The sequence below is a fragment of the Aspergillus novofumigatus genome (genome assembly GCF_002847465.1).
Source record: "Aspergillus novofumigatus IBT 16806 chromosome Unknown P174scaffold_2, whole genome shotgun sequence".
NCBI classification, from domain to species: Eukaryota; Fungi; Ascomycota; class Eurotiomycetes; order Eurotiales; family Aspergillaceae; genus Aspergillus; species Aspergillus novofumigatus.
This window is the reverse complement of record NW_020194275.1, coordinates 136,956-162,437: the sequence shown is the minus strand read 5'-3', so window position 1 is coordinate 162,437 and position 25,482 is coordinate 136,956. Positions and strand designations below refer to the sequence as shown.

The 25,482-nt window shown below is 46.9% G+C and overlaps 7 protein-coding genes and 1 pseudogene across 8 annotated transcripts; 5 read left to right on the top strand and 3 right to left on the bottom strand.

The window, feature by feature from the left end:
* Window positions 1-556: 556 nt before the first annotated feature.
* P174DRAFT_457120 (uncharacterized protein) lies at window positions 557-1,760 on the top strand (the record flags this gene model as incomplete). Its single annotated transcript, XM_024829510.1, has 3 exons — window positions 557-856; window positions 912-1,136; window positions 1,200-1,760. The coding sequence occupies 3 exons, from the start codon at window positions 557-559 to the stop codon at window positions 1,758-1,760; spliced, it is 1,086 nt and encodes a 361-aa protein (XP_024684915.1).
* A 3,590-nt stretch (window positions 1,761-5,350) lies between these two features.
* On the top strand, window positions 5,351-5,598 carry P174DRAFT_474316 (annotated as a pseudogene; the record flags this gene model as incomplete). Its single annotated transcript has 1 exon — window positions 5,351-5,598. A coding segment is annotated over one exon (248 nt), but the record flags the coding sequence as incomplete, so codon positions are not given.
* Window positions 5,599-5,646: 48 nt separating this feature from the next.
* Window positions 5,647-7,548, bottom strand: P174DRAFT_457119 (cystathionine gamma-synthase; the record flags this gene model as incomplete). The annotated part of the gene is made up of 5 exons (XM_024829509.1): window positions 5,647-6,208; window positions 6,262-6,500; window positions 6,576-6,600; window positions 6,669-7,396; window positions 7,453-7,548. 5 exons carry the CDS (start codon window positions 7,546-7,548, stop codon window positions 5,647-5,649), a joined length of 1,650 nt encoding a protein of 549 aa, XP_024684914.1.
* Window positions 7,549-8,897: 1,349 nt separating this feature from the next.
* On the top strand, window positions 8,898-11,713 carry P174DRAFT_448136 (uncharacterized protein; the record flags this gene model as incomplete). Its single annotated transcript, XM_024828735.1, has 6 exons — window positions 8,898-9,288; window positions 9,352-9,456; window positions 9,547-10,160; window positions 10,273-10,539; window positions 10,645-11,560; window positions 11,616-11,713. 6 exons carry the CDS (start codon window positions 8,901-8,903, stop codon window positions 11,711-11,713), a joined length of 2,388 nt encoding a protein of 795 aa, XP_024684913.1.
* A 1,473-nt stretch (window positions 11,714-13,186) lies between these two features.
* P174DRAFT_448135 (putative endoglycoceramidase) lies at window positions 13,187-14,993 on the top strand. Its single transcript, XM_024828734.1, has 2 exons — window positions 13,187-13,743; window positions 13,800-14,993. The coding sequence occupies exons 1-2, from the start codon at window positions 13,267-13,269 to the stop codon at window positions 14,826-14,828; spliced, it is 1,506 nt and encodes a 501-aa protein (XP_024684912.1). The 5' UTR covers window positions 13,187-13,266; the 3' UTR covers window positions 14,829-14,993.
* Window positions 14,994-17,394: 2,401 nt separating this feature from the next.
* P174DRAFT_438134 (uncharacterized protein) lies at window positions 17,395-17,784 on the bottom strand. Its single transcript, XM_024826464.1, has one exon. It carries the CDS (start codon window positions 17,748-17,750, stop codon window positions 17,520-17,522), a length of 231 nt encoding a protein of 76 aa, XP_024684911.1. The 5' UTR covers window positions 17,751-17,784; the 3' UTR covers window positions 17,395-17,519.
* A 91-nt stretch (window positions 17,785-17,875) lies between these two features.
* Window positions 17,876-19,166, top strand: P174DRAFT_509570 (putative FacC-like extracellular signaling protein; the record flags this gene model as incomplete). The annotated part of the gene is made up of 2 exons (XM_024831581.1): window positions 17,876-18,009; window positions 18,194-19,166. The coding sequence occupies 2 exons, from the start codon at window positions 17,876-17,878 to the stop codon at window positions 19,083-19,085; spliced, it is 1,026 nt and encodes a 341-aa protein (XP_024684910.1). The 3' UTR covers window positions 19,086-19,166.
* A 122-nt stretch (window positions 19,167-19,288) lies between these two features.
* Window positions 19,289-21,077, bottom strand: P174DRAFT_438132 (SNG1 family protein). The gene has a single exon (XM_024826463.1). It carries the CDS (start codon window positions 20,935-20,937, stop codon window positions 19,492-19,494), a length of 1,446 nt encoding a protein of 481 aa, XP_024684909.1. The 5' UTR covers window positions 20,938-21,077; the 3' UTR covers window positions 19,289-19,491.
* Window positions 21,078-25,482: the final 4,405 nt, after the last annotated feature.

Genomic DNA, 25,482 nt, shown 5'->3' with positions numbered 1-25,482 from the left:
GTGGACCACCTACCGCAGTCCAAGGATGAGTTCCAATTTGCTCTGCTACTGCAACAATGGCTTCAGCTTCTACAGGGATTCGACTGCAGGTCGTTGATCCATCACTCATAGAGCCAATAGCTCTTATACGTCATTGAACTCTATCTGCGCTCCAGAGACTCTGTGATTCAGCTCATGTATATCTGATGCAATACAGCGTCATATTGAGTTTCTCTAGGATTCTACTGCGGCAATGTGGCTGGCTGAATATGGGTCATTTGCTGTTTTGCCCCTCAGATGGCACTTCCTACGCAGCTGTAGTACGGTTATACAGCAAGCCATGTAGCCGAAGGCAATTACCCTTCTCATTTGTTCTGGCTATCTTGCTGTATCCAACGCGTCAAGATGGATGAACGAAGAGGCAAGCGATCGCTCGAGCCTTACATAACTTAGCTCGTGCTCTTCTCCAGATCCAGGTTATATTTAAGCCTAAGGGTCCCATGGCTTTCAGTATAGCCACGCCGTCAAACTTCGATAACTTGGTTAAAATCACGCGCACAAAGTGACACTACTAAAGATGGTTGACGTCGATGCCATGAACTCGCAACTGGATCAGATCTCTGACCAGTACCAGTCTCTGTTTCGTCGCTTGAATAGCGAATCCCCACGGGATGTGCAAACCGTTGCTTTGTCTCTGAGTATTGCACTGTCCCAGCTATACCAGCTGGCAATTTTCGTGAGAGGAGACTATAACCAGAGAGCATTCGATGTGTCGCCCGAAAGAGATTCACTGGTGGCTAAAGTCAAGGAGGCGTTCGAGCAGTTGGCTCACGCTTCAACGACAGCCCTGGAGCATGTGTCAACGCTTCAATCAGAGGTATGGCTACGCCCAAGGGGCTATAAAACCAGATTCACTGACAAAACGGACGTAGAATGTCGACCTCTTGTCCTCAAAGATGCACGTATTTCAACAACGCGTCAAAGCAGCTCATGGGGAGACGATCGCAAACGTTGCTGGTTACAAGCATGCGGTAAGCGAGGCCAGCAAGGCAGTTGAGAAGGAGGAGAATGCAGTTAGGGAAGCCAGGAGTAGTCTGGGAACACTGCTGGAGAAGCTCGACGACGCTCGGAAAACTGGCAATGTGGTTGACGGTGTGGTCAGTATACTTTCTGTGTGATCAGGCCCGGTCCTTTTGACCAGGAATTAATATATTGACCAGGTCAGCGCGATAATCCCCATCTGGGGGATAATTGGGCTCATCGACCATACAAAATCTCCCGGCAGCGTCATTCTGGAAGGCCAGATTGGCGCTGCAAGACAAGCGGTCGATAGCGCTGTACATACTCTTGATTCCGCGCACCGAAACGCCCAGAAATCCCTAGATCTCCTGAACGGGGAGCAGCTCAAGTTAGATCAACAAAGTGCCATCCTTGAGAGACTGGGACCCCTCCAAAGCGCTATCCAGTCCGCCATTACGAAAGCGCAGGAACTAGAGAAAGGTTTAATTCAGATGAAGGACAGTGCTACCGAGATGGTCCGTCGAATGAACAAGCTTAGCGGCCGAGCGGAGAATGGCGCGGAGCTCTCAATCACGAAGGAGGAGTTTGTGAGCGGCATTTTGGATGTTGTGGAGCTCGCCATCGTGGAGCCCAATACAGCCAAACAGATTAAAATGATCCTGGCTGAATTGCGGAATTCGTGGGGCCCTTCTCCAATGCCTCCAGCGATTCAGTCCCGGCTTGATGAACTTGATGGCAAGGCGGCGAAGATTGCTGGTTGACATTGGATTTCTTCTCTGTACCCCAAGCAAGGCGCATTCTTGTCTCCCATCTGGATGTTTGGTAGTGTGTATTTACCAGTGTGGCATCGAGGTGAACAGTACCTTTTTGTCCAATCTATCGTCTGGTCACTTGCACAATGTAGATCTAGAAGTATGAGGAGGGGGGTTGGGGCAGGGGCTGGAGGGCTTTCCGTGATCTGATCAGCATTCTAGACTATGTAAATTTATAAATGTACTGAATTTGGTGCAGGAGACTGCCCTTTGAAGTATGTCCTATTCACGCACTAGAGTTTGTATTTTATGCACTATCTATGTCATAATACTTAATGTTAGTAACTTACTGTTGGGAGTGGTGCATGAATTAGCTTCTTTACTCATGTTTTAACAGTCTGAAATTTTGGCAAGGTCATAGTTCCATTGTCCATTCTTTCCAACCCATATCATTTGTACTGAGTTCCTAGCATTACTATCTAGGTCTGATGTATCGTCATTTCAGGGTCTATTCCGCGTATTATAAGAGTTGCTATTCTTATTTCACAATAACCCTAGACATGTGCAAAGCCGCATTCCATACAGACAACCAGCATACTTTACATCACTTCTTTAAGACTAGGCATTATTTTCGCGTGCTACACATCAGCAGAAGGACAAGCTCAGTAATTATATATAATATAAGAACCAACGAAGGTACAATTTCACAAGTGGAACAGAAACAGGCCCATGCGGCACAATATATTGGCACAATTCGCTGATGAAGACCAGTAAGCAACTATTTGCTCAAACTGGACCAAGCTGTTAACGCGATGAGGTGGCCTGAGAGCGCACGAGCCGCTTAAGTTGAGCGAGGGCTCGAGAAACATGTTAGAGAAGCACTCGCTTCAGTATCGACACCTACGGCTATTCCGAACTGGTCGAGGAAGCGAAAAGGATGGATGCAAAACAGGTTTCTGTTCACCAACCGGTGGGTAATCGACAAAAAACTGGATTCAAAGGAAAACACAACTTGTTTGGACAGTTAGTTACACAGCGTGAGATTGCAGTAACATTAGAATGGAACTATACTTTTCTCCAGGTTGGCGTAATCAATATAGAGAACCCTGCTTTGGCTCTCCTCTACTGAGGAGCTCTAGCTGGATGGCACGGGGCCTCGGTCTTTGCAGACTCCACTGGCAATCACAGACGCCACGCTGACGTTTTGTTTTACTTGGTACACCTTGAACTGCAGCTTTGATGCATAGATCAGCTCAGTCATGTTGCACAACATCTGAGGAGCATCAGGTAATCAATCCATCTAAGCACAGCAAGTGGATGGGTCTCATTAGTCAAATCATAGGGAACATGGGTCTTTTTTGACTTTGGGATGTAGACAAACAAAACTAACTAGCACCCATGCTGCCTATGACGCCCTGCTATGTAATGCGCTGTACTCTGAATATTCCTGACCCCGCTCATGTTTACTACTTCAGGATGGGTCATTTCTGATATGCCCCACGTGCGGGGTTAGGCGACCAGCGCAACAAGCCTTTTTGTACTTCTCTTAGCTCTTAGCTTACGGACCGTTCCGTCATTCCCACACCTGAAATTTATCTATTTATCTGTAGGGTTCCAGTCTTCTGCATACATGAGGCGGTGATACCAAACTAACTGTCTGGGTTGTTAGTTTTACCACTAGTGAAATCAAAAAATAACACAAAGAAAGCAAAGCTTGACAAGCTGTATACCCCTGAAGTAAAGAAAGATATAAAAGCACATTTTTTTTATTGAAGCCTCGGATATCATGGCTGGGGATTATAAGTATGTATCTTTCGGTTTATAAGTTTATACTTCATAGTAAAAGGATTGTATCCATTATTTGGCTGATTCCTCTGACTTGTCCCAGAATTCAGAATATTCTTTTACTCCAGTGAGGACACCAGAAGGAAAGTAAGAATCAAAAAATCATTGGCCATCATGCCACACTCAGCAAAGTATCATAAAAAACATACTTCGTGAGTATATCACTGCCCTATTTGTGAATGCGATCAGCGGAGAAGTGTGTCTAAATATTGTAGATACTACAGAGTATCTAGACGTGGCTGCAGGAGGCGTAGTAGGATGCTTAGTCAACCTCAGCGCACCATGTGAGCTCGAACCCACTGTCGATCTCCTCAATACCAAGTTCTCGCGGGCCCTTCATTGCTACTAGAATAGGCCCGTTATTGCCTTTCGGACTAGTCCCACACATGAACCGAAATATCAATATCCCTACCTTGCAACCTCTCTGAACAATCTTTTGGTACTAAGTATCGGCCATTCAGAATTGTCACGAACAGATCGACAAAGCGGGGGCTTGGAATACGAAGACCTAGGTGCTTTTTTCTAGAAGTACACTATGCCTAAATTCGCCATTGTTTCACTAATACAAATAGGCAGAGCGCCAATAGCAGGCATAATAGGCTCATGTCTCTTGCCCCTGCTTGCCAGGTCAGGGTCATTGCAGAATATACATGCACATGTGTCCATAGATGCACATTGACATAACTGTCCGCCAATCATATCATTTAGCAGATTACAGGCTTTGACTCTTGGTGGGGACCAAAAAGCCTGCATATTTAGTAGCTGCCGCGGCTGCCTGAGCAATCAAACGCCCGATGTGTGGGCGTATGGCATGGCTAACAGACAGACTCGGGCTACTAGTGGGAACACTCTCTGAAACTGGTAGTAGTGATTGATAGCATCGTGCTGTTGTCGGGACAAGCCATTCCCATGGCATACCTACCTTAAACCCCATTAAATTAGGTTATATATTGTGTGGTGACTGCAGTTGTCCCCCTGCAGGGGAGATGGGGTGTGGGGGTGAATGGCGCATTATTCCGCTTATAATAGGATATATAGATCCACCTTCAGCTATGGTTTTAGCTCAGCGGCATCCCATGTTGGTTCGAAAAACCTTAATGATGCGCCTTTATTGGCTATACAGAAAGAGATTCACAGTATATTTACCAGGTAGGCCGTATTGACTTTTCAGCTTGTGGTGCTTGCATTGCTGTTCCTCTGATATTAGAGTTTAGCTTCTTTAGCTTCTTCAGCTGAAGACGAAGTGGATATGGATACGTCACGGTCCGATGGCAGAGTATTTCAGCTGAATATAGTGGGAGTTTCTTTATTGCTCCCTACCATTATATTTGGTTACATGGAAACAATTTTTAATGTTGGGATGGAGGGTTTTTGAGCATTGCAAGTAGAAATCTGTAACATACCACGTATATTCATTGAGTCACATCCATTTGGTGGGCACGAGAATACGCAGCTGTTTCATCGCAAAGCAAGCAGCGAGTCACTGGCTGGTGGGACAGGCGATCGAATAATCGTGTACGCAACATTGGCCGAGAATCTCGACGCTATTGGGGACAGGAGCCAGACAAGGGGCTGTTCGAGAATACAGCAGCCAGCAGCCGGCTATTCCGTTCGATTTTACCTCCCATACTAAGCCTTGGCTTGACCATGATTACTCATCTCCAGAATACCCTGATGCGGACTGACCCAGTCACACCGGCTACCAAAGGGTTTTGTTATTCGAGACTACTCCTCGATGGAGGTCACCGGTCTGGTCTACCTTTGGACGGGAAGCGTCGGCAGAGTTTGACCATCCCATCGAGGAGATATACGTGGACAATCAATCTGGAGGATGTATACTGGTCCCTTTCCAATTCGGTCATCAACGGCCATTTGCCCTACTCTGTATATGGACTACATCCGGGGTGGCCGGATGGAGAATTGTGCGCGCAGAGACGGAAAACATTATCCCCAAGGTTAATCAACAGACACAAACCTAAAAAGTGCACGCTTTATTGCTTAGACTTAAAGAAAATAAATATGTAAAATAAAATAAAATAAAATAAAAGAACTATGATTTACAAGCAACGCAGCTTGTGCCCTTCCATTTTTCTGTTTCTTCCAGTGCAGCAGCAACCACGCTGAAAATCTGCTCGCTATCTTCCAGCCCAACACTGAGTCGGACAATATGCTGTGGCACGCCATATTTCGGAACCTTGTCCCGCTGCCAGTAATTTGCCAATTGCACGTAAGGGATAGCCAAGGTAAAGTTTGTGCCAAAGCTCGAGCCCTTGCACACATCCAGAACATTGTAAATGTATTCTCCCCGTATGGGATCGTGGAAGATACCACTGAGAACGTTCCCATAACCGCCATCTTTGCGCATCAAGCTTTTATACAGTGGCGCTGTGGTCCCAATAGATGGGTGGTTGACTTGGGCAACCAAAGGGTGCTTCTGCAGCAAATCGACAACGGGGAGAGTGTTTTCATTGCACCGAGCCACCCTCCAAGCAACATTTCTGCAGTTTACAAGGAGCATATCGACATCTGGAGGGAAATAGGTGCTTTCATAGGCAGCCGACACAGCAGCGTGGATCTTGTCGTGATGGACCGAGCTGGGGTTTAATACAAGACTAGAAACGTTATACATGTTTCCAATTTGTGGTAATAGGAAATGGATAAATACCTTCCTCCTGTAACATTGGAATAGCCACTGAAGGTCTTTGTAAGACTGGACATCATGACATCCACATACGGAATCGCATCGATGTTGACATAGCCGGCAACAGTGTCATCACAGGCCACAATAAAGCCATGTCTATCCGCAAGGGCGCGAATGCGAGCCAGATTTGGTGAGGACAGTTTGATGTTACTGGGTAGCTCAGTGAATAGAGCGTGGAGTTTCAGCCCGGATTCCAATTCTCGCTCAAGATGATCCAGTTAGTCTTCGGTGCCGTTTTTATAGAAGAGGCGCGTGGCCCAGGGACTTTGTCAGAGGACTTCTATTGTTTCGGGATATATCCATCTTGAAGAGACGGTTGTCAGAGCTGATTATTCGTGTTTTTTTTCCGTTTGGATTTCTTTGTTTCTTACCCATATGCGGCAACCTTGGACTCTGTTGCAAGAGAGGCCAAAGTCTTTGAAAGTGCGTATATGGCATTCATCCCGTTGGGATATAAAAACACATCGTCTGGGCTCACTGCTAGCTGCCCGGTAGCCAGCCCTGCGATGACCGACTTCACCTCTCCGGCTGCGGCAGACGGAATCTCAGCTTGAGAGTTCGGGCTTCTCCGGGTAGCTACAGTGCAGAATGCTTTGGTCGTCACTGAGTCGGAAGGTAGATAGTCAAACTGAAAGAGACAGAACTCTGCGTGTCGTGTGGATATCCCGGTTCCAGTATCGCGCCAGAAGCCCATTGCTTGTTTGCACAGATCGAGCGGGAATAAAACCGCACTGAAACTAGCCCAGTTAGGAGCTACATCTGATTCTGGATGCATGGAAAACCGGATGACGTCAACGATATACGGACTATCAACGCGGTGGGTTTCGAGTATTTTAGATAGTTCCAGTGCAGCATGAGGCGAGGGGAAAATCATGCAGCCCATGTTCCCGTCGGTGATGCGTAGTCGTTGCAAGACGGCATTGCAGAGGTCTTTGACTGGCTTATTGATATAGAACCTGTGTATGTCAGCAATTCCCTTCCTGAAATCGATTGATACACAGGTTGGCCAGACCGTGGATAGCTCCATTCCAGAGTATCCATTACCCAAGTCTCTTTCCGAGACAGTCCAATAACTGCGTCCCATGTCGGCAAAGAGACGCTGACGGCCTAAGAATGGTCATTAGCAGGTCATTTTGTCTAGATTGATGTCCTCACATGCGAATCGCCAGCAGGGAAGATGTTGGCCTTTCCTAAAGGGAGTGCCCGAGGCACTTTGGGAGGCATCCTGTTCTGGGAACCAGCGTCATCCATGGCTATTAACTTCCAGTTTGAACCGAGTATCGGTTTTAGAAGATTTGAAGCCCAATTCAAGGGAACCCAGAGGATTCCAGTGAGACATCGCAGACATGTAGACTGCCAAGTATTTATTTAATTCAAAAAGCAAACAATAAATACGCCATTCTTTGAATCCATTTGTTTTCTTTTTGCTTTTTCTAGTTGCATGAGAATGAATCATCAGACTCGCGTTGATGTACATATCTTGCTACCTAGTGTTTTGTACACAACCTGACGGACCCTATTATTGTGAGATGTAACATACGAGTATTAGTCATTTGTCAACTGATAGAAAAACAAAATAATTCTAGCTAACTAATGAGAAATTAGTGGGTCCTGACGATGAACTGCAGCGTCTGGCCCACAGTTCCCAGCCCACATGGGGTTCCTGGAAATAAATGCACATATTTCAAGCAGCCCCGTCATACCCGTGGTACAAATAGAGTGAAAGCACCCTTTGGGATAAACTTGATACTAGGATTGCTACGTTAATAGCTACCATGTCTAAAATGCCAAACCCTAAAGGACACCTGACATCTACTGATTCAGGGTCTTGTAGAGCACATATGCACTGTACAGAGATGCTTTTTAATGAAAACACATTGAATTTATTTACGTAATGGATATATATGTATATGCATGTTTGCTGCGGCCTATGGAGATCTTCAGCCAGCCATCCAGGCAAACATAAACGCGTGCATTCGTATGGTTGGAATCTAAAAGCTGAAAGTGGATTTCCGTCGATCCGTCCTCTGTGCGGAGACGCAACTCCGACTCATGAATGATGTTCCTGCTCTTCCAAAACAACGTGAGCAATACCCAGGACGATAATTGGCGATAGTTGTTACGGTATTACCTGCCGCAGGGACTTGGCAGGCGTGATAAAGGGTTAAATGGGACTAGAAGTACTGCGTAGGCGGTATCCTGCATCTAGATACATAAAAAGGCGCCCTTGCGAAAGCTGCCATAGCTACGCCATAACTTGTAAACTTGTTATTATATGCAGTCACTGTTTCAAGCGCAACTAGCGGTGAAGAAGATATGAGAGAGTAGACCAGTCGTGTTTAAGGTTTGAAGGGTCCATTAAACATGTCACTTGCAGGTCCCAAAAACAAGAACTACGCATGTGTGCGTGCATATTTTTTTTAATACAATAATACATATGTAGAGAATACTTAGGTTATACCTGGAGCAGTCAATACCGATTCCGATACAGCATGAACTAGCATACCTATTACCTAGGAAGCAAGGTAGATTAAATCAGATGTCAGCTTTCCGTGTTCTTCTTAAACCAACTACACTCACTCTACACCATATCTTACACCTCCATGTCCATGCGGAGAGCCATGGCAAGTTACAGAGCTCAGGCCAGGGCTGAGACAACAAAACGCCTTCTCGCACAACTAATTAACGAAGGACTGGTTGACACAGAACTGTCTACATGGTCTATATCTGCTGAAAAATCACATCTTCGCATTACAAATAAAGGAGACGCTGTGCGGTCGATACAAGTCACTGTGATCGACCGCTTCGAGTCTCGGTCCCAGTGGAGGCCGAATGACTTTGAAGTTCCTGTAGTCCTCAAACACTGTACAATTGAGACGGAAGAAGATGATCCAGGTTCTGTCTGGGAATTTATTCAGTCCTGGCTTGATTGCGATGGCGCAACGAGCAAAGAAATCGCAGGCGAGCTGCGCAACTCGGCGGCCATGTTAGGTACGTATACCTTCCATTTAAGAGAAGCGATGTAAACCAACTCTGAACACTTGAAAAAAGCAGAAAAATGGATGGAAATCGCGGCCACGCAGCCAGTGCTGGACCGGAAAGCTGGCTTTCTTTCCTGGGAGAGGTCTCTTATTTCCGGCCACCCAACTCATCCGGCATGTGTCCTGTCGCAGCATGTCACGAGCATACTTGCTAACCGCACGGAAATTTACTCATATTTAGTTTCACCGCACATGTTTCGCTCATGAGATTTGCAAAATCCTGTTGGACCCGACGAACTGCCGGCGATGCTCAACCCGGGCCTCTCGTTTGTGGCCTTGCCCCGGTCTTCCGTCTGCGTGTTTGGAGCTTTTGAAAAACTCACACAGCCTCTGCAGCGACTGTTCGGTGGAATCGAACTTAGTGCTTCAGACGGAAAAGAGAAGATAATAGTACCGTGTCTTTTACAACAGCTCCCTGCAGTGACAAAATTCTTCCCAAACGCCGAGGTCGTCAAATCCATTCCAAACTGTGGCCAGGCCCAGGCGGCGATACGCACAATCACAGTGCCAGGCTTCCAATTTGACATCAAGTTCTCACTCGCCTGCCTGCTAACATCGGCAGTCCGGGCCCTTCCATGCTGGGCTGCAGCTGTCGCGCCCAACGTGACAGATGTCCTGAAGAGGGTTTTCCCCGAGGATCTATGGGTATTTGGAGAAGTCGCCGCAGTGACAGGAAACCAAGAGAAGATCGCCGAGGCTCGTCATTTGACCTGTATTCTCCGGGAGAATCTCGAGTCTAGAGCGGAGGAGAATAACGAAACGCTGATACTGGCGTCGGCCTTGATGGAGAGACCGCTCGGCGGCCACCGCACATATGCAGAGGTTCTTTTTGGTTTGGAGACAGAAGAGGACAAAATCAAGTGGATTACTAGGTAATATTGACGCTTTTGCTGTTATTTTGATCCTGGATAAGAAACACTGATATACATTGTAGTTATATTCAACCACTTCTACGCATAAAGAGGCAATCATAGCAAACCTCGCCGATTGTGTCCGTCCGTACGGAACTATCCCTGACACCTCGCGAACGCTCAACCCGTATCCGGCCCTACTTCCTCAGCAATTCATCAGAGACCTAGAAAGATTCAACGAGGTACTAGCTCTCGCTTACAATAATATTATTCCACGGTGGTGGAAAGACACCGAAGCGAAATTTTCCAGTCGAATGCCACTGGACCCTCGGGCTGAGGCTTTGCTCCGGGTAAGCTTTACATTCCCGAAACATTATAGTTGGCTGATTCTTATGATCTCGGTGGGTAGACAAGATGTCTAACGAAGGGCCATGTGGTCCTTTGTGGGCAATCAGGGGAATCTGAGACCTGATATATTGATTCCAATCAGTGCCGCCGGGAATGACACTCCCGGGTTTCGAGTGTGTGAGATCAATGCGCGCTTCTCAATAAACTTCCTCCACTGGGTGGCGACTGCATACGAAGCTTTAGCAGGGTGTACAAGGCACAGTGCATCCGTCAAACCAGCTTCAAATCACACTCGATTATTGGACAGTTTACTGGAGCTGTTTAACCCCAAGCTTCCCATCCACTTTGTTCGAGATAAAGCAGGCATGTCCCAAGACGGGTCTCTCTTTGGCTGGCTAGAGTCTCAGACCGGAATAAGGCCAAGGATAGTTAGCCCTAGCGATCTCCGACTTGTGCCAGACGCCACTACGAGGACTGGCTTCATGCTCTGCTGCGTCTGGGGCACCGATCCCGTAGTCAGAAAAGCAGTTGGAACAGGCAAACCCGCCCCAAAACTGATACAAGTGAACGGAGAACTTGTCGAACAAGTGCATCAAATCGGCCTCCAATTGTTCGACTACAAACTCTTCGCGCTCCCCACGGAGATGGCGCAGCACATAGCCCTATGCTGCCGCAACGACCTCCGCAGCGTGTTTATCGCGCACGACAAGCGATTTCTCGGCATAATCCTGCAAGAGCTGGATGCCCTCGTGCATACACACCGCGTGCTCAGCCCAGCACAGGCCCAACTACTTCGAGAAGGCATTGTCCCGACAATCCTGCCCGGCTCGTCCGAGTTTCAGGAGCTGGCCAGTCAGGCGCGCCGGGACCCTGAGACGAAGAACCGGTATATCCACAAGCCAATCCGCGAGGCGCGCGGAACGGGGATTCTGCTGGGCAGGGATATTTCCGCGACTCAGTGGGAGGCGATTCTAAAATCGATGGAGAGCAGCTCTAGGGGATTTATTCTGCTGGCGAAACAACGTATATGCTACAGCCGCTGTTCAAGCTGCAGTCCTTTGACTGCTTCTGGGACAAGGAGCGCAGGGTCCGCAAGAGCCGTACGGTGGGCACGTACTACTCGGTGAATGGGCGGTTTGTGGGTTTTGGAATGTGGAGGACGGGGTCTGTGGCTGAGAATGTGATATCTGCGTCGACCAAGGATGTTACTACTGTGTTATCTGCTGTGCTGGATTGACATAAAATAGAGATATCAGTTGACGTTGGAGAGTTATTTAAACCAATTAATACTTGGTACTCGAAGCCTTGTTGAGAATTGTAACCAAGATGCGTCTTCGAAACCAAACTACTCTAGGAGTCTAGGGTTGTGATCCAGGTTTTAGTCCAAGCTTCTGGGACCAGCCTACGGATTCTCTATGGACCAAACGCAGCCAGCCTCATGGTATATGCCTTCAGTCAGTTCCAGTCAGTGTGTAGAACAGAAGAGACACGACATGGTTTTCCACTCTCCTTACAGGACAGAGGGAATATGAGATCAAGGGCTGAGAGCAGCCTGTGTGCGGTCATAATAGAGAATATATACGTGATCAGGATGAAGATTGCATACGTCGTCAGGATAGAGATGGTGATGGACGAGGGGACGGAGAGAGGCATATCGAAGAATTAATGGAAGACTGCAAGAGATAGGTGGCTATCTTACGTGGTCACAGTTGCCCCAAACTGATGGTTTCCTGAAAGCAGACAAATTCACCTTCCATGGATGATGCTCCTTCCCTTGCTTTTTTCTTCCCCTTAGAATTAACGTTATAAAGTTCCTCTTATAGTAGTGTCCTACTTTTGAATGTAGACCTTTCCATCTGCAGTCCGAATTACTAGGTCTGAATCTGCACAGCCTACCACTGGCAGCGTGTAGTCTCTCTAAGGTCCAGTAATGTTTTCACTACCTACCCCGCTGGTAATTGGAGATCTTGGTAGATGCCACTGTGGGGAGACGAGCACTGTCTGTTTGGGGTTGGCACATGTTTCGGTTGGGTTATGCGGAACACTTGCCGAGGTCTAGGTGTTCATCAGGCTACTTTGTTAATATAACCATGCGATTGTAGGGTCCGACTGATAGTGAACGTAGATACAAGCACGTCGAATCCCTCGTATAAGAACAACCATAACGGGTGTGATCATACAGGAACGGCCGCCCGGAATTGGGGATGTAACAGTAATATAAAGATGGTAGTATTCTATTCGACTAGTTGTATTTATGATATAGTTATCTAATTCAACTTGGTAAAAGGGTCTGCTCTCCTATGCTACACATATTTCGCCTACCTATATTTTTGCAGAAGCTCGGTTGAGCTACTGAAAGATCACCGCACTGATAATCTCTGAATATGTTGAATGGCACACATGATCTTCCAAATGGACATCATTTATATCCACAGATGCTTTCGTCTTTTCTCTCCTCAAGCGGCGTCTCAATAAAATCATTACCTAATTAGTCCATCGCCTAATCCTAGTTCTGCAGCAGTTTTGCGGGGCACGTTACAACCAGTTATTCAGGCAATTAGTCGAGAATGGTGGAGGAGATGTATTCCTACTTTATGTAAAGAGGAGCACTGGGCATTTATATCTCCCTGTGGTCCCTTAATTCTTACTATTATCTGAACACTCATTCCCTCCGTCTCCTTTCTACTTCCTGTTTATTCTTACCGAAATTGACTTGGCCTTTTATTGAGATGCTGTTCACTCCCATTGCTGCTGCATCGCTGCTAGCTGTGCTTGGCACACAGCCAGCAGGTGTGCTAGCTCAAGATGCCGAGGGCTGGTACAAGGCTCATTCAGGCATGGCGCGTATCAGCCAGGTGAACCAAGACACGCATCAAATCGTCGATGAATTCGGCCGTACAAGGTTCTTCCACGGAACTAACGTCGTGATGAAAGAGTCACCGTGGTATCGGCCGTTGGAGTGGTCGCCTGGTGTCTCATCATTTGGCGAGCAAGATGTCCAAAATCTGCACGGCTTAGGTCTGAACATTGTGCGGTTAGGCCACAGCTGGGCTGGCGCAGAACCTGTGCGTGGGCAGTACAACCAGACATTTCTAGAGATCTTGAAGAAGCAGACCAAGATGGCTGAGGACCACGGCCTCTATGTTTTGGTGGACGTGCACCAAGACGTCCTGGCGCGGCAGCTTTGTGGTCACGGCGTACCTGACGTAAGTAGATGATGCATGGCCATGTTGGTACAGCTCATACTGACACGGCTGCGTAGTGGTTTGTTAAGAAGGACTGGGTACCAGGCTGGAAGATGTATCCCTTCCCTCTCAAGCTAACGCCGTTCCCTGTGGATAATAACGGGTTCCCATCGCCGCAGTCGCTCTGCGGCACCGTCGACTGGTCTCTGAGCTACACGTCGGTGGCGGTGTCTAATGCGTTTGGGCGCCTATACAACAACTACGACGGGCTGGGCGATGCGTTCGCGGCGTACTGGAAAAAGCTGGCGTCCGAGTATGTTGGGACGACCAACGTGGTCGGGTATAACCTGCTGAATGAGCCCTGGGTGGGCGACTCGATGGCCGACCCGACCCTGCTAGTGCCAGGTGTTGCCGACCATAAGGTCCTAGAAGGCCTCTGGAACCGCGCCGCCAAGCAGATCCGTACCGTCGACAATGACACGCTCATCTGGTTCGAAGGTGCCACCATTGACATCTTGTCGGGGTTCAACAACGTCCCTCTTGGAGACGGCTCAAAGTCAGTGCACTCATTCCACTACTACAGCCCGCCGCAGCTGTCGTCTATTTCTACCACGCTCGACAATCGCCGCAAGGACAATGAGCGTCTTAGGACCGCCGGTGTGCTGACCGAGCTCACCTTCTGGATGGGCGATGATAAGCAGATGCAGGGCCTAGCAGACGCCATGTCGGCGACCGACGAAAATATGGTTTCCTGGATCGGCTGGGCGTACGAGAACCTGTACAACGGCACATCTGGTCAGCCTTACCCTGAACTGGCAAAGCACTACAGCCGTGCATACCCCGCCGCCGTCGCCGGCACCCCCAACAGCTTCAGCTTCGATGAGAGCTCGGGCACCTTCAAGCTGCAGTTCACGTCTGATCCAAATATTGAAGCGCCCACTGAAATTATCCTGCCCCCCTCCACGTTCCCCAACGGCTATAAAGTCCACGTCTCGCCTGACAGCAGCTTGCTACAGTATGTACTCAACAAGCGTACCCTGGCCTTGTTCACATCTACTAGCATCAAGAACGCCATCGACATCTCTGTCACAGTCTCTCCTAAATAATCACATCTACAGCTTACATCTAAAATTACTATGTGACCGTATTAGTTGACTTACTCTGCTATACTCTACTCCAGTCAAGATGCTGGTCATGAATTATGTTGGCCCTATCAATTATGTCAACTACCTCACATCCTTTATTCTCTCCTTTAATTTTCTAGGTGCACTTAATGATTATATTATTCACATTTCACCATCTAATCAGATCATTCAGAGCCCTTGTTAAGAATGGACATTAATGTAGCCGAAGTCACAACGCTGTGGGGAGTGACGGTGATGTTTAAGTCTAATAATTGCAGGTACAGATGCGCTTTCATTATTTCAGTCGTGTTAGTGGGGACGCCAATGTTCTGTGGACTGAGTGAATCCCGTCTGCAATGAGGTTAGATCCAGCCCTTATTCTTATGTGCAGGTATACAGACACCGGAGTCGCATGGCTTCTCCACTGCTGCTAAGCGCAACACTGAAATAGGTACTTGCCTGAGCAGAAACGCTGCTTATGAAACCGGTTTGGCAATGCTAGCGCGTCTTGTATTGTTCATGATCAACCAGTCTGAAAAATAGAATTGAAAGAGCTCTTTAGCCCGCGTCATTGTATTTGAGAGATGCACTTGAGTCTCAAGGTAAAATTCCTTTGAAAGTAATAACCTCGCAGATCTTCTAGCAAGGTATCTGATTCGACTTTGCAACCTTGGGTGTGAAGCCAGATACGGAAACAGTAAGCAGTCACGCATCACACACACACACACACACACACACACACACACACACACACACACACACACACACAATATGGTGGGGTCTTGCTTTGCCTTGGCTAATGTTGCCTCGCGGCGCTTGAGACTTGGAGGGCGATGATGGAGGATGCGTATACGAATCTGCCGCTATGGTATGATGGAGGGTGGTTTGGGCCGGGCGGGCAGTTTGGGTGTTGTTGAGGGCGTCGTGAGTGAAAATCGAGCAATAATAAAAGCTCACGGGAGCAAGAAACTGCACCTGAAGCCGCAAGGGATAGGTAACTTGATGGAGAGGGATACGAGCTTCGTATTCTACGGCAGTATCATCAACCGGCCTGAGGTGACATTGTTCCACACTTAGACCTCACCAACGGTGAAAATGGCAGCTACTATGTACTTGGCGGCCAAGAGCGCTTAACTCCTCCTGGGTTGATTTCACGACGTGTCTCGCCATTGGAGGATATAAGCGACATATCCAAGATTCCGCGGTCAGAGTTCTATATACGGAGGTGTGGTGCAGAACTCATTAGCCGCTAGTAAGCTTGGCAAGGTAACAAGACCAAGCAACATTACATAGTAATTTATATGGTAGCTTACTTTGATTGATTTCAACTCCTAAGAATCGAATATTGAAGCTATCCAAATGGCTGCAAAATATCTTCCCAGTCTAATTCACTGATATCTTGCCTATAAGAGATAGTACCCTTTGCTCAATGGCCCTTCCAATCACAATTATCCTTGCCTGTTCGGCCCTCCTGATATTCATTACCTCCGTCTAGATCAATGATGACATGGATATGGTGTATAAGATGCTCAATCCACTGCTAAATATGCTCCTATGGAAGATTATTCCATGCCTTCATCTATACCTCCTTCCCTGTCTTCTTATCCCGGGGTGCCCCTTGAGAAGTTGTACGCTGTTTGAGCCATGGCCAGGCTGGTTTAATAGCATTAAGATCAGGGGAGTTCCCTGGCCAATCCATGATCTTCTAGACCCTCTTAATATTATATATAGTCTGCTGGAATCGATGACGGTGAGCTGGAGCGCTATCTTCAAGGATAATTGTATTTAGTTATTTAATTACACATTCTTGAGCAAAGGGAATCAGCTTAGGGATAAGGACTTCCTATAAAGATAGTAAAAGAAGGTATTAGTTCTTAAATTCTAAGCAGAAACCATAGAGAAGGAGAATACTACCTTATAGTATCTATACTAGTTAACACCTCCTTTAGAATCCTGAGAGAGTAGGCTATTCTTCTTATTCCACTTCCAGATAGGTGTACGGCCAGGTACTCTTCCATTCTAAAGTTTTAAACGCGCTATACTAGTATTAAGCTCCCATTCTGCCTTCTGGATAGGCTCAAGCTGTTAATTTAAGAGAATAATCTCTTGCTCAGCACATCTCTTATCTTGAGCTGTTTCTGGAGCCCAGATATGAAGAGGACCCTTCTTATTATAAGAAAATGCCCTCTAAACCATAAAATCAGAAGTCCCCTTCCAACACCGCTGTATAACTATGGGATTATTTCTCTTATCTTTTGTGTGCCAAACATAGATTGCTCCACGCCATTATCTAAGAGAAATAGAGGTTTCATCAGTCTATATCACATTTTTCCAGTCTTTGAGGGTCCAGTCCTTGTGGGTAAGGTAAAACTATAATCTTTTCTACTTCATCTTATTAGTAAGGCCTGGTTTTGTAGTTTGCTTAACTGCCTTATAGCCATGCTGCTTAAGAATATGTAAAACAGAAGAATAAGAGATACTAGCTTCAAATGCCAGAATTTCAGAAGATTTCTCACGCCTGTTTTGATCTTTGCTAATAGATTCAAGAATAGCTTGTTTAGTTGCTTTTATAATCTCTTTTGGACGTCCTGTATGCTTGCCATCTTTAACATATTCTGGTAAGATGCATGGATCTATCTCTGGATTATAGCCGCGTTCCCTAGCTTTCTTAACCTAGTATTGAATTGTCTGACGAGGCATGCCAGTTATAGCCTCAATATGCTTTATATCAACACCACAGTAGGCCAAAGTCAGGGCCTGCACGCGCACGGTAACTAGATGATAAGATCCACGCATCTTTGATGGCTTTAATGGCTTCGAGGGCTTCAAGGGCTTTGAGGAGGGCTTAGAGGAGGTAGGCAGGCTGAAAATATGGATAGTAGGGGAATACTGTGTTGAATTCATCTTAGGGAGTGAAAAAGGGGTTCTGTATAGCTTCAAATTGCTTTTTTTAGCCAAGAAATGATAGATAGAGAAGTTGAAAACTATTATTTTAGAAGGAGTATAGGTCTCTATAGTAATTCTAGTGTATGGCTATTACATTGGAAATGCCAAGTTTACTAGCGGCTAATGAGTTTTGCACCACACCTCCGTATACCCCGCCGATCTTCGTGTTTCTCGTATCGCCTTTTGGCCTAGTGCCTGTTGCTTTGCAGACCACCCGGTACTCCGTACCTAAGAAGGAGATGAGTCCCCGAGAGGTCTATTTAATATCACAACTATCCAACCTTGAAGCTCTTCTGTATACTCCCTAACCTTCCCTTCGGCCCTTGCCCCCAACCAGAACCTATCCAATCCTCCAGTCACCATGCGAGCGATCCTCTTTGCTCTCATCACAGCCCTAACAGGCGTGATTGCCCTAATCCCCAACTCCCCCGATTCGACCTCACAAAACCCTCGTATGACCTCTGGCGGAACAAGAAAACCGCCGCCATAACTGTCCAACAATCATTCACCTTTGACAACGTCAACCGCCGCCTCTTCATCGTAAACCGTCGCGATGGCTCCGCCCTCGACTCAGGAGACTTAACAATCAGCCAACTCGACTTCTCAGGAAAGGTCCTCGGCTCAATGGACCTGCTCGGCTGCGGGCATGGTGTGAATATCGCCGCGGAACCAGTCGGAAGCGATACGTATATCTGGAGTGAAACCGACGCCGCAGCAAGCGGGTACGGGAGCGCATTGTGGAAGTTCAAGTTTCAGAATGGGAAGACGTTGAATAGCGCCACGGATAAGCGGAAGCGGATTGTGCCGTTGCCGGGGTTTGATAGGGGGACTGCAACAATTGACCCCGTTTATAAGCGGTTAATCATGCGATACCAGACTGGATCCGTGCAGCATATCGCCGCATTTGACCTTGCCGAGGCAAGCGCAGGCAATTTTTCGAATCCGCTGGCGAACTGGGAGATTCCACATCTCGTTAACGAGCTCGGGGCAAAGGTTAATGTGTTTCAGGGGTATGCAGCTTACGGGCGGTATATCTATTTCCTGACTGGGGAATCTTATGACGCTAGTGGTGGTAAGTTGAATTCTGAGGTTATGGCTCTGGATTTGAATACTGGGAAGCGTGTGCAGGGCCCGGTCATTACAAAGGCTGGGTCGACGTTGAAGTTTCGTGAGCCGGAGGGGATGGCGATCTATAAGACAGCCAGTGGAGAGGTGAGGCTTTTCTTGGGGTTTGCGTCGGGGGTTGCAGGAGACCGGAGGAGTAATCTTTTTTATAAGAACGCGTTGATATAAGGGTTGTTGATGTCGTGAGGAGCTTGAGGGAGTGAGGGTTTATATATCATGTCTGGGGATATTATGTGCATTACCAAAAACACCCGCCGATCGGGTATTATATGTATGTCTACATATGATGCCACAAAATACTTTTCAACCTGATAAACATGCTTAGTATGACATCTTCAGTACTAGAGTATCCTATTACCCTATACTAAACATTAACTATTGAAATACCAAATTGTAAAGTATACCAGCAACCAGATTCTATGTCTGCAGGTAACTGATTTTATCAGCTACTTATTCTCTGCTCACAATGTCTGATTCGCACCATGAAGAACGCCATGATTCCTTCGCCGGTAGGACTGAAGGACACACTTCTCTGTATCAGTGTCTATTTCCTCTTTGCTTTTGCACTGTCACGCTATTCTGTAGACAGTGGCGCATTGATCATTGTCCCCCCAGCGTCACCGTTGGGTAGGCTCTCATCAAGTCGATACGCCTCCAAGTCGTAGTTATCCGAACTTCTCTCTTTCGCAGCTTGCCCTGAGGCTCGGGTCGACATCCTCCCAAGCACAGATTGTTGGCTCTGAGTGAACTTATCGCCTGTGGGCCTTGCACGCTGTGCCTCAGCCTCAGCCTCAGCCATCAAGCACCTCCTTCGGACTGACCAAGCACTGCTGAAGTGGACGACAAGCCACCAAGCGAACAGAATAGGTAGAGTTTCATCGAGGCTCGAACGGCAGCCGGACCAAATTCCGACAAGCAAGAGCCAGATATTGTGCGCGGGTAAGGCCCAGCTCCAGTGGTAAAAGCCTGGTGTGAGGTCGAACGGGTAGACGGTCGAAGCGATGTTCACGATGATCCATGTGAGGAGGAAGAAAGAAAAGAACTGCATAGGAATGACGGTGCCGATGACGGTATCGAGAAGAAGATAGTTGATGTCCATGTAGAACCAGATGCACATCCACGTCTCGAAGAATTGGCCAGATGTCACACCCCAACCCTCGCGGAACGCCCAGAAATAACCAGTCGTTACTAGAGCAGAAATGAAGGTGTAGACCTTGCTCGAACCTAGTCGGAAGACGTAGATGTCGCGCTTGGACTGGGTCTCTAGTACCTTCGCGTTGCCCATAACGCCATTCAAGGCCATTTGGAAAAAGAACTGCATGAGTATCGGCATCACCATTGACACGGTGTTTAGGAGAACTCTAGTTCCTTGGTTGGTGGGCATGATATCCCAAGCGGTTCCTTCAAAAGGGTTGAGAAGAGCGCCTGCGGACATCGGGTTGGTCATGTTGACGGCTTTCAAGGCATCTGGAGACGCGAAAGGGTAAAGTTTGGACGCAACGCTGAGGAGAGTTTGCAGGCTGCCCTTGAAGGATGAGCTAACGGCAGGATAATAGGCGCCATTGAAGATATAGGTGACGGCATCGCTGGGATTGTAGACCGTGGTGTTATCGCCTTCGATCGCAGTGAGGAGCCGTTCGGATGCGCCAGAATGGGTATAGACGGCGCCCCAATAGCCACGATCGCAGACAGCCTCGCGGACTGACTCGGGCGTCTGGTACTCTGACGATGAGCTAAATTCGAGGCTCGGAAACTCGTCAGACTTCAAGTTGCTGTAGGCGCTGGATATGGCCTTTCCGATGTCACCGCCGTCAAAGTCGATGGCAAGGATCTTGAGATTGTGCATGCGGGTGGTTGACTTGAGCAGGGCGCCGAAGAGATATGACATGTTGCCGAGGAAGAGCAGCTGGAGTAAGAAGCTAGTCAATACCATGGGCACAATGTAGGCCTTCCATTTCCCAGCCCAGAACGTGGAGTGGGCGGTCCGTCTGTTGGTTGATCGGAGCGGTAATAGCGACATGCTGTTTGTTTCTGTGAGGTCGAGACTTGACCATCTTGGGGGCGCGATACTGGGGTTATATGTCGAGATCTGAAGGTTCACCTCGGAAATTCGCCCTTTTTGCACCCGATGTATCTATTATCTATGCAGTTGGGCTCCCCGGTGCCAAAGACTGCAGAGACTCTGTTAAGCAGTGACGGGACTAGTTAGTTAACTTAACGTATTTCCCGGGCGAGCGGGACACCCGACCGAGCGGGACACCTCTGTATTCCATATAGAATAGCACTCTTCAAGGCTTTGATATCTCAACCACGTCCATATATGCTACAATATAAGCAAGATATTTAGACTATATACAGATTAGAGTATATGAATACTTTTTTGCATGGCCCTAAAATTCCATCCTTCTCTCTTAATGTCTAAAAAGCTAATTTCACCAAAAATACTAATGTAATTTATGTTACCTGAGTATTCACATATACTAGAAGGCTGTGGCTTATAAATATAACTCTGTATGATTATACTAACACCTCCTATCAAATCTCAGACCCTGTAGATGCTTGGTTGTTGAGATATGGAAGCCTTGATATGTGCCATTTTATGTGGGATATAGAGGTGTCCCGCTCGGTCGGGTGTCCCGCTCGCCCAGGAAATACGTTAGATATGATGATTGACTAAGCGGCAGTTTCGGTTGTGGGAGGGTAGCCCCGAAGCCAGGCACCGTGCTTAAGAAAAGCTCCACCAGAACTCAGAACATTCTTAACTATCCGTGCTCGAAGGGCAGCCTTCTTGGTAGCTCCTTTTTTGTGGGGCCCCGTTTCGAGCACGGGTGTCAGTTTCGGAGTCGCCAGCCATGACCGCCAATCCAAAAATTGGGCTGCGTGGGAACCTGACGTCCTGACCTGCCGATTAAGTTTAAGGTAGTTACCTCAAGAGGGAAAACCTGCTGAGTCAGCGGAACCACGACTGCCGGCCCGAACATGCTGCCATGGGACGATAGCTCATCCGAGTGGATGTACTGTTTTGATCCATAAAGCATGATGTGGATGTATTAAGTTCGCTACTTTCAAAATCAAGAAATACCTGGTTTGACCAAAGATCTCCAGTTGGGAGCCATGACATTAAATAGTCGAGATACGCCAATTCGCATCTTGTTCCCTGTGTTTATAATTCCTTCAGCCAAGTCTCACTGGAATCTTCTTTCTTTGGCATCACAAACTCAACCATGTTTGCAGTAATCGTGCTCCTTCTTCCACTCCTGGGCAGCGCAGCGATGTTCATCCCTGACAACAGTGATCTTCTCTCCAATGGTGTAGTGTAGTACGTGATGAATCCTGCCGAGGTAGTTTACCCATCCTCAGAAACAACTAAATCCCCATCATTTACATAAGCCTTGAAGAGGTCGTCTAAAACTCCCTGGACGCTGCGGTCATAGCTGATGAAGGGGATCGTCTCATGCACGCTGCCACACACCCTGAAGACCCTGTCTTATTTATAGGTGCATTCCCTTGACCTCATAGCCTGTATCAGGTGCCAGAATGAGATATCACTGGTACAGTACAGCTGCCTGAGCTTCAACATCTTGTAAAGCTTGCTCTTCTGGAAGTTCAGAGTTAATTCTAAATCCTTCCATGAAACTCAGATTGAGGAAGAGCTTTGCAATTTGCTTATAAAGCCTAGCAGACTGGAAGAAGGTGCTGGCTGAGGTCATGTATCTCTCTGGTGTGCAGAAGAAAGCATTGTCTGGAATGACCCCTTCCTGAAGGGTCCACACGCGCTTGGACCAAAGTAAGCTTTCATCTGGGTGACTTCTATCTCGTTCTTGCGTCTTTGGTCCAGGCAGAGGACGTCCATCCAGATATAGCACTCTCTAATGACCACCCGCGCCACCTCCAGGATCTTCTCTAGTTTATCCTCACTCTTGATAGGGATCTTCTAGTTGACGCCCTACTTCTCGCCATTAACATTCCTTATGCAACCCTATACATGTAACACCACTGCGTATCACACCCTGCTGCTAACCTCCTGACACTTAACCACTCACCTTTGCTCTAGATTATATAACTAAGACAGGACTGGATACTCGCTTCCGCTGGCCCATTTCTCCAAGTAAAACAACTAATTACCAAAGTAACTAGGTCTAAAATCTGCACCGCGTCCCCATTGGCCATGTAATCTGCTTGTGAAATCATAAAACAGAGAATCTCTGCTTCTATTAAGGGTACTGCCTCCCTCACCAGGGTCAAACACCAGCCAAAATTTCTTGCCAACTCAGACTTAGAACTCTAGTACATCACCCTTCTTGCTGTCTCCTTGCTCCTTACTCAAGATTGCTTAGTATTACCACTAGGTACCCCTTCCTTTTTTTGCTGTCTGAAGAGATTCTTCTTCTGCGTCCCTTGTTATTGCTCTAGAGGACGTTCCGGTCCGAAAGCTGGCCGCGCCTTCAAAAATGTTATTCCCCACCAGGGTTGTCTGTCTCGTCGCCCTAGGGTCCTAGATTGAGCGGGCGCGGCTGCAGATGGCGCTGAATCAGAAAGTTGAGTTTTGTTCTGGCTTGCTGCAGGTGGCGGGGCTGTGGCTGTCTTTTGCTGAGAATCGGCGCGCTGTGAGACAGAAGGGGTCACACTGGGTGTACCAGCATTGCTAGCAGGGTTCTGACCGATTCGGATGTTGGTGCATCAACGAGGATTATAGAATATTCACTTGAAACTGGGCTGCTTGATGGTTTCTTCTTGAATAAGTGACTTAGCCGGTCCCTGAAAATAAAACTTTGAGCCATCTGGGCTGATTAGGATGAAATTTAATGCTGGAGAGTGATGGGCTGTGAAAGAAAAGTGACTAAGAAAAGGAATTAACTGTCACCACCGTACCACTTCATGTCGTATTTGTGGGGGCGAGGTGCCTGTGGCTATGATGCTTCAGGTCATAGGTGTAGCGGGCAAGGCCCGCTTGAGTGCTCGAGCTTACCAGCACTCGCGATCTGCCTTACACTCATATTTAGTGCCCTGTGGTAGGGATGCTGTTCTTAGCAATAAGTAACTTGCACTGAATTTATCCAGAACAGATTATTACTAGAGTTGCATTTGGTGCGAGTTTGGGCGAGTTCAACCATAGTTAGACCCAAACTGCTGCAGTTTCGGGTTCAAATTTTAGAACTCACAACCAAACCAGACCCAGTGCAATTTGGTTGTGGTTTCACTGCAAAAACCCGCCACTATGCCTAGCTAGGTATAGCTAGGCCCTTACTCACCTATCTAGGCCAGCAGTATGCCTTGGCAATAATTAAAATTTCAATAGTTTTTAGAATTCAATTTATCCTACCTTAGGCCTATTCTCTCAGCCTATCAAGCATGCTTATATAAAATTATAATTTTTATATGAATATATAGTAATTATCATTATACTAAGCTATATTTAAAATATCAATTCAATATCTATAGGTCTGAATAGGTGATGGTTGAAAATATATCTAAACCATGGTGGTTGTCGGACCTTAATGCCCTTATATAATATATATATCCACACCACTTTCATACCAACTCATGAGAAAAGTGATTATTCCTTAATATCTTAGTAACCACTGGGTATACTAAATTAATATTTATATCACTAGATAGCCCTGAATCTGGGCTATCTAGTAATATAAAAGTTATTAGCTAAAGCCTAGAAATTAGGTATTAGTAAGCAAGAAATAACCAAACAGTTTTAACCAAACCTGAAAGGCTGAAACAGTTCTAGGGTATAGAAACCAAACCTAAAGCAATTCCCTAGGCTTACCCTCGAACCCACACCGCTGTGAGTTCGGTGAGGTTTGGGTTCGATTTTTGCGGGTCGGTTATGCCACTCTAATTATCACTTAATTTTTAGAGGAGCAGAAAGTTAGTATTAATTTATTAAGAGTCTAAGGCATAGCTAAATTACCTAAGAAGTTAAGGTTTACATATTTAAGGGCTATATATTAATTAAAACTATAGAGATAACTAGAACAGGTATAAATAAGTATTTTATTTGAGTAGAATAAGAATTATATGTCTTAGCATAGCTTAGGGAAATTGTACTAAAATAGAATAACCTAGGTAGCCTAACTAGGTGGCCTAGTTAGGTTCTAGGCTAGGCTTAGGCTTTGGTGGGTGTCCTGGGTTGGATTTTGCCTAGGTCTACTAGAGATGGAGTTATACTGGGGATTAAATACCCCTCAGAATTTGAGGGTTTTGCATTTAGACAAATCAAGAAAATTTGAGTGACGGTACAGACAGAGCAGGTGATTAAACTATCTGGCAACTTAAGCAGGTGATGCTGACAACAGTGATGGCTACATTGCGATGATGTCATGACAATGCACAGCATGTAACTCTCTTCCACTTGTCGATGCTAACTATATAATGAGGCTAGCAGAGTGCAGGCATTTAGAACGTCAGACCAAGTCATTGAATACTTACTGAGAACACTGTTATCCAGCCATGCCCTACCTGAAGCTTCGAGATGGAGCCGAGCTTTATTACAAGGACTGGGGCAACCCTAAAGGCGCGATTGTCACCTTTTGGGCGGTCCACTAGGACGTGG

Bases quoted from the DNA above. Each gene is read 5' to 3' on its own strand.
- P174DRAFT_438134 (XM_024826464.1), bottom strand. From the start codon at position 17,750: ATGAATTCAACACAGTATTCCCCTACTATCCATATTTTCAGCCTGCCT.
- P174DRAFT_448135 (XM_024828734.1), top strand. From the start codon at position 13,267: ATGCTGTTCACTCCCATTGCTGCTGCATCGCTGCTAGCTGTGCTTGGC. The intron at 13,744-13,799 runs GTAAGTAGATGA...ACGGCTGCGTAG, and splicing joins GTGGTCACGGCGTACCTGAC to TGGTTTGTTAAGAAGGACTG.
- P174DRAFT_438132 (XM_024826463.1), bottom strand. From the start codon at position 20,937: ATGTCGCTATTACCGCTCCGATCAACCAACAGACGGACCGCCCACTCC.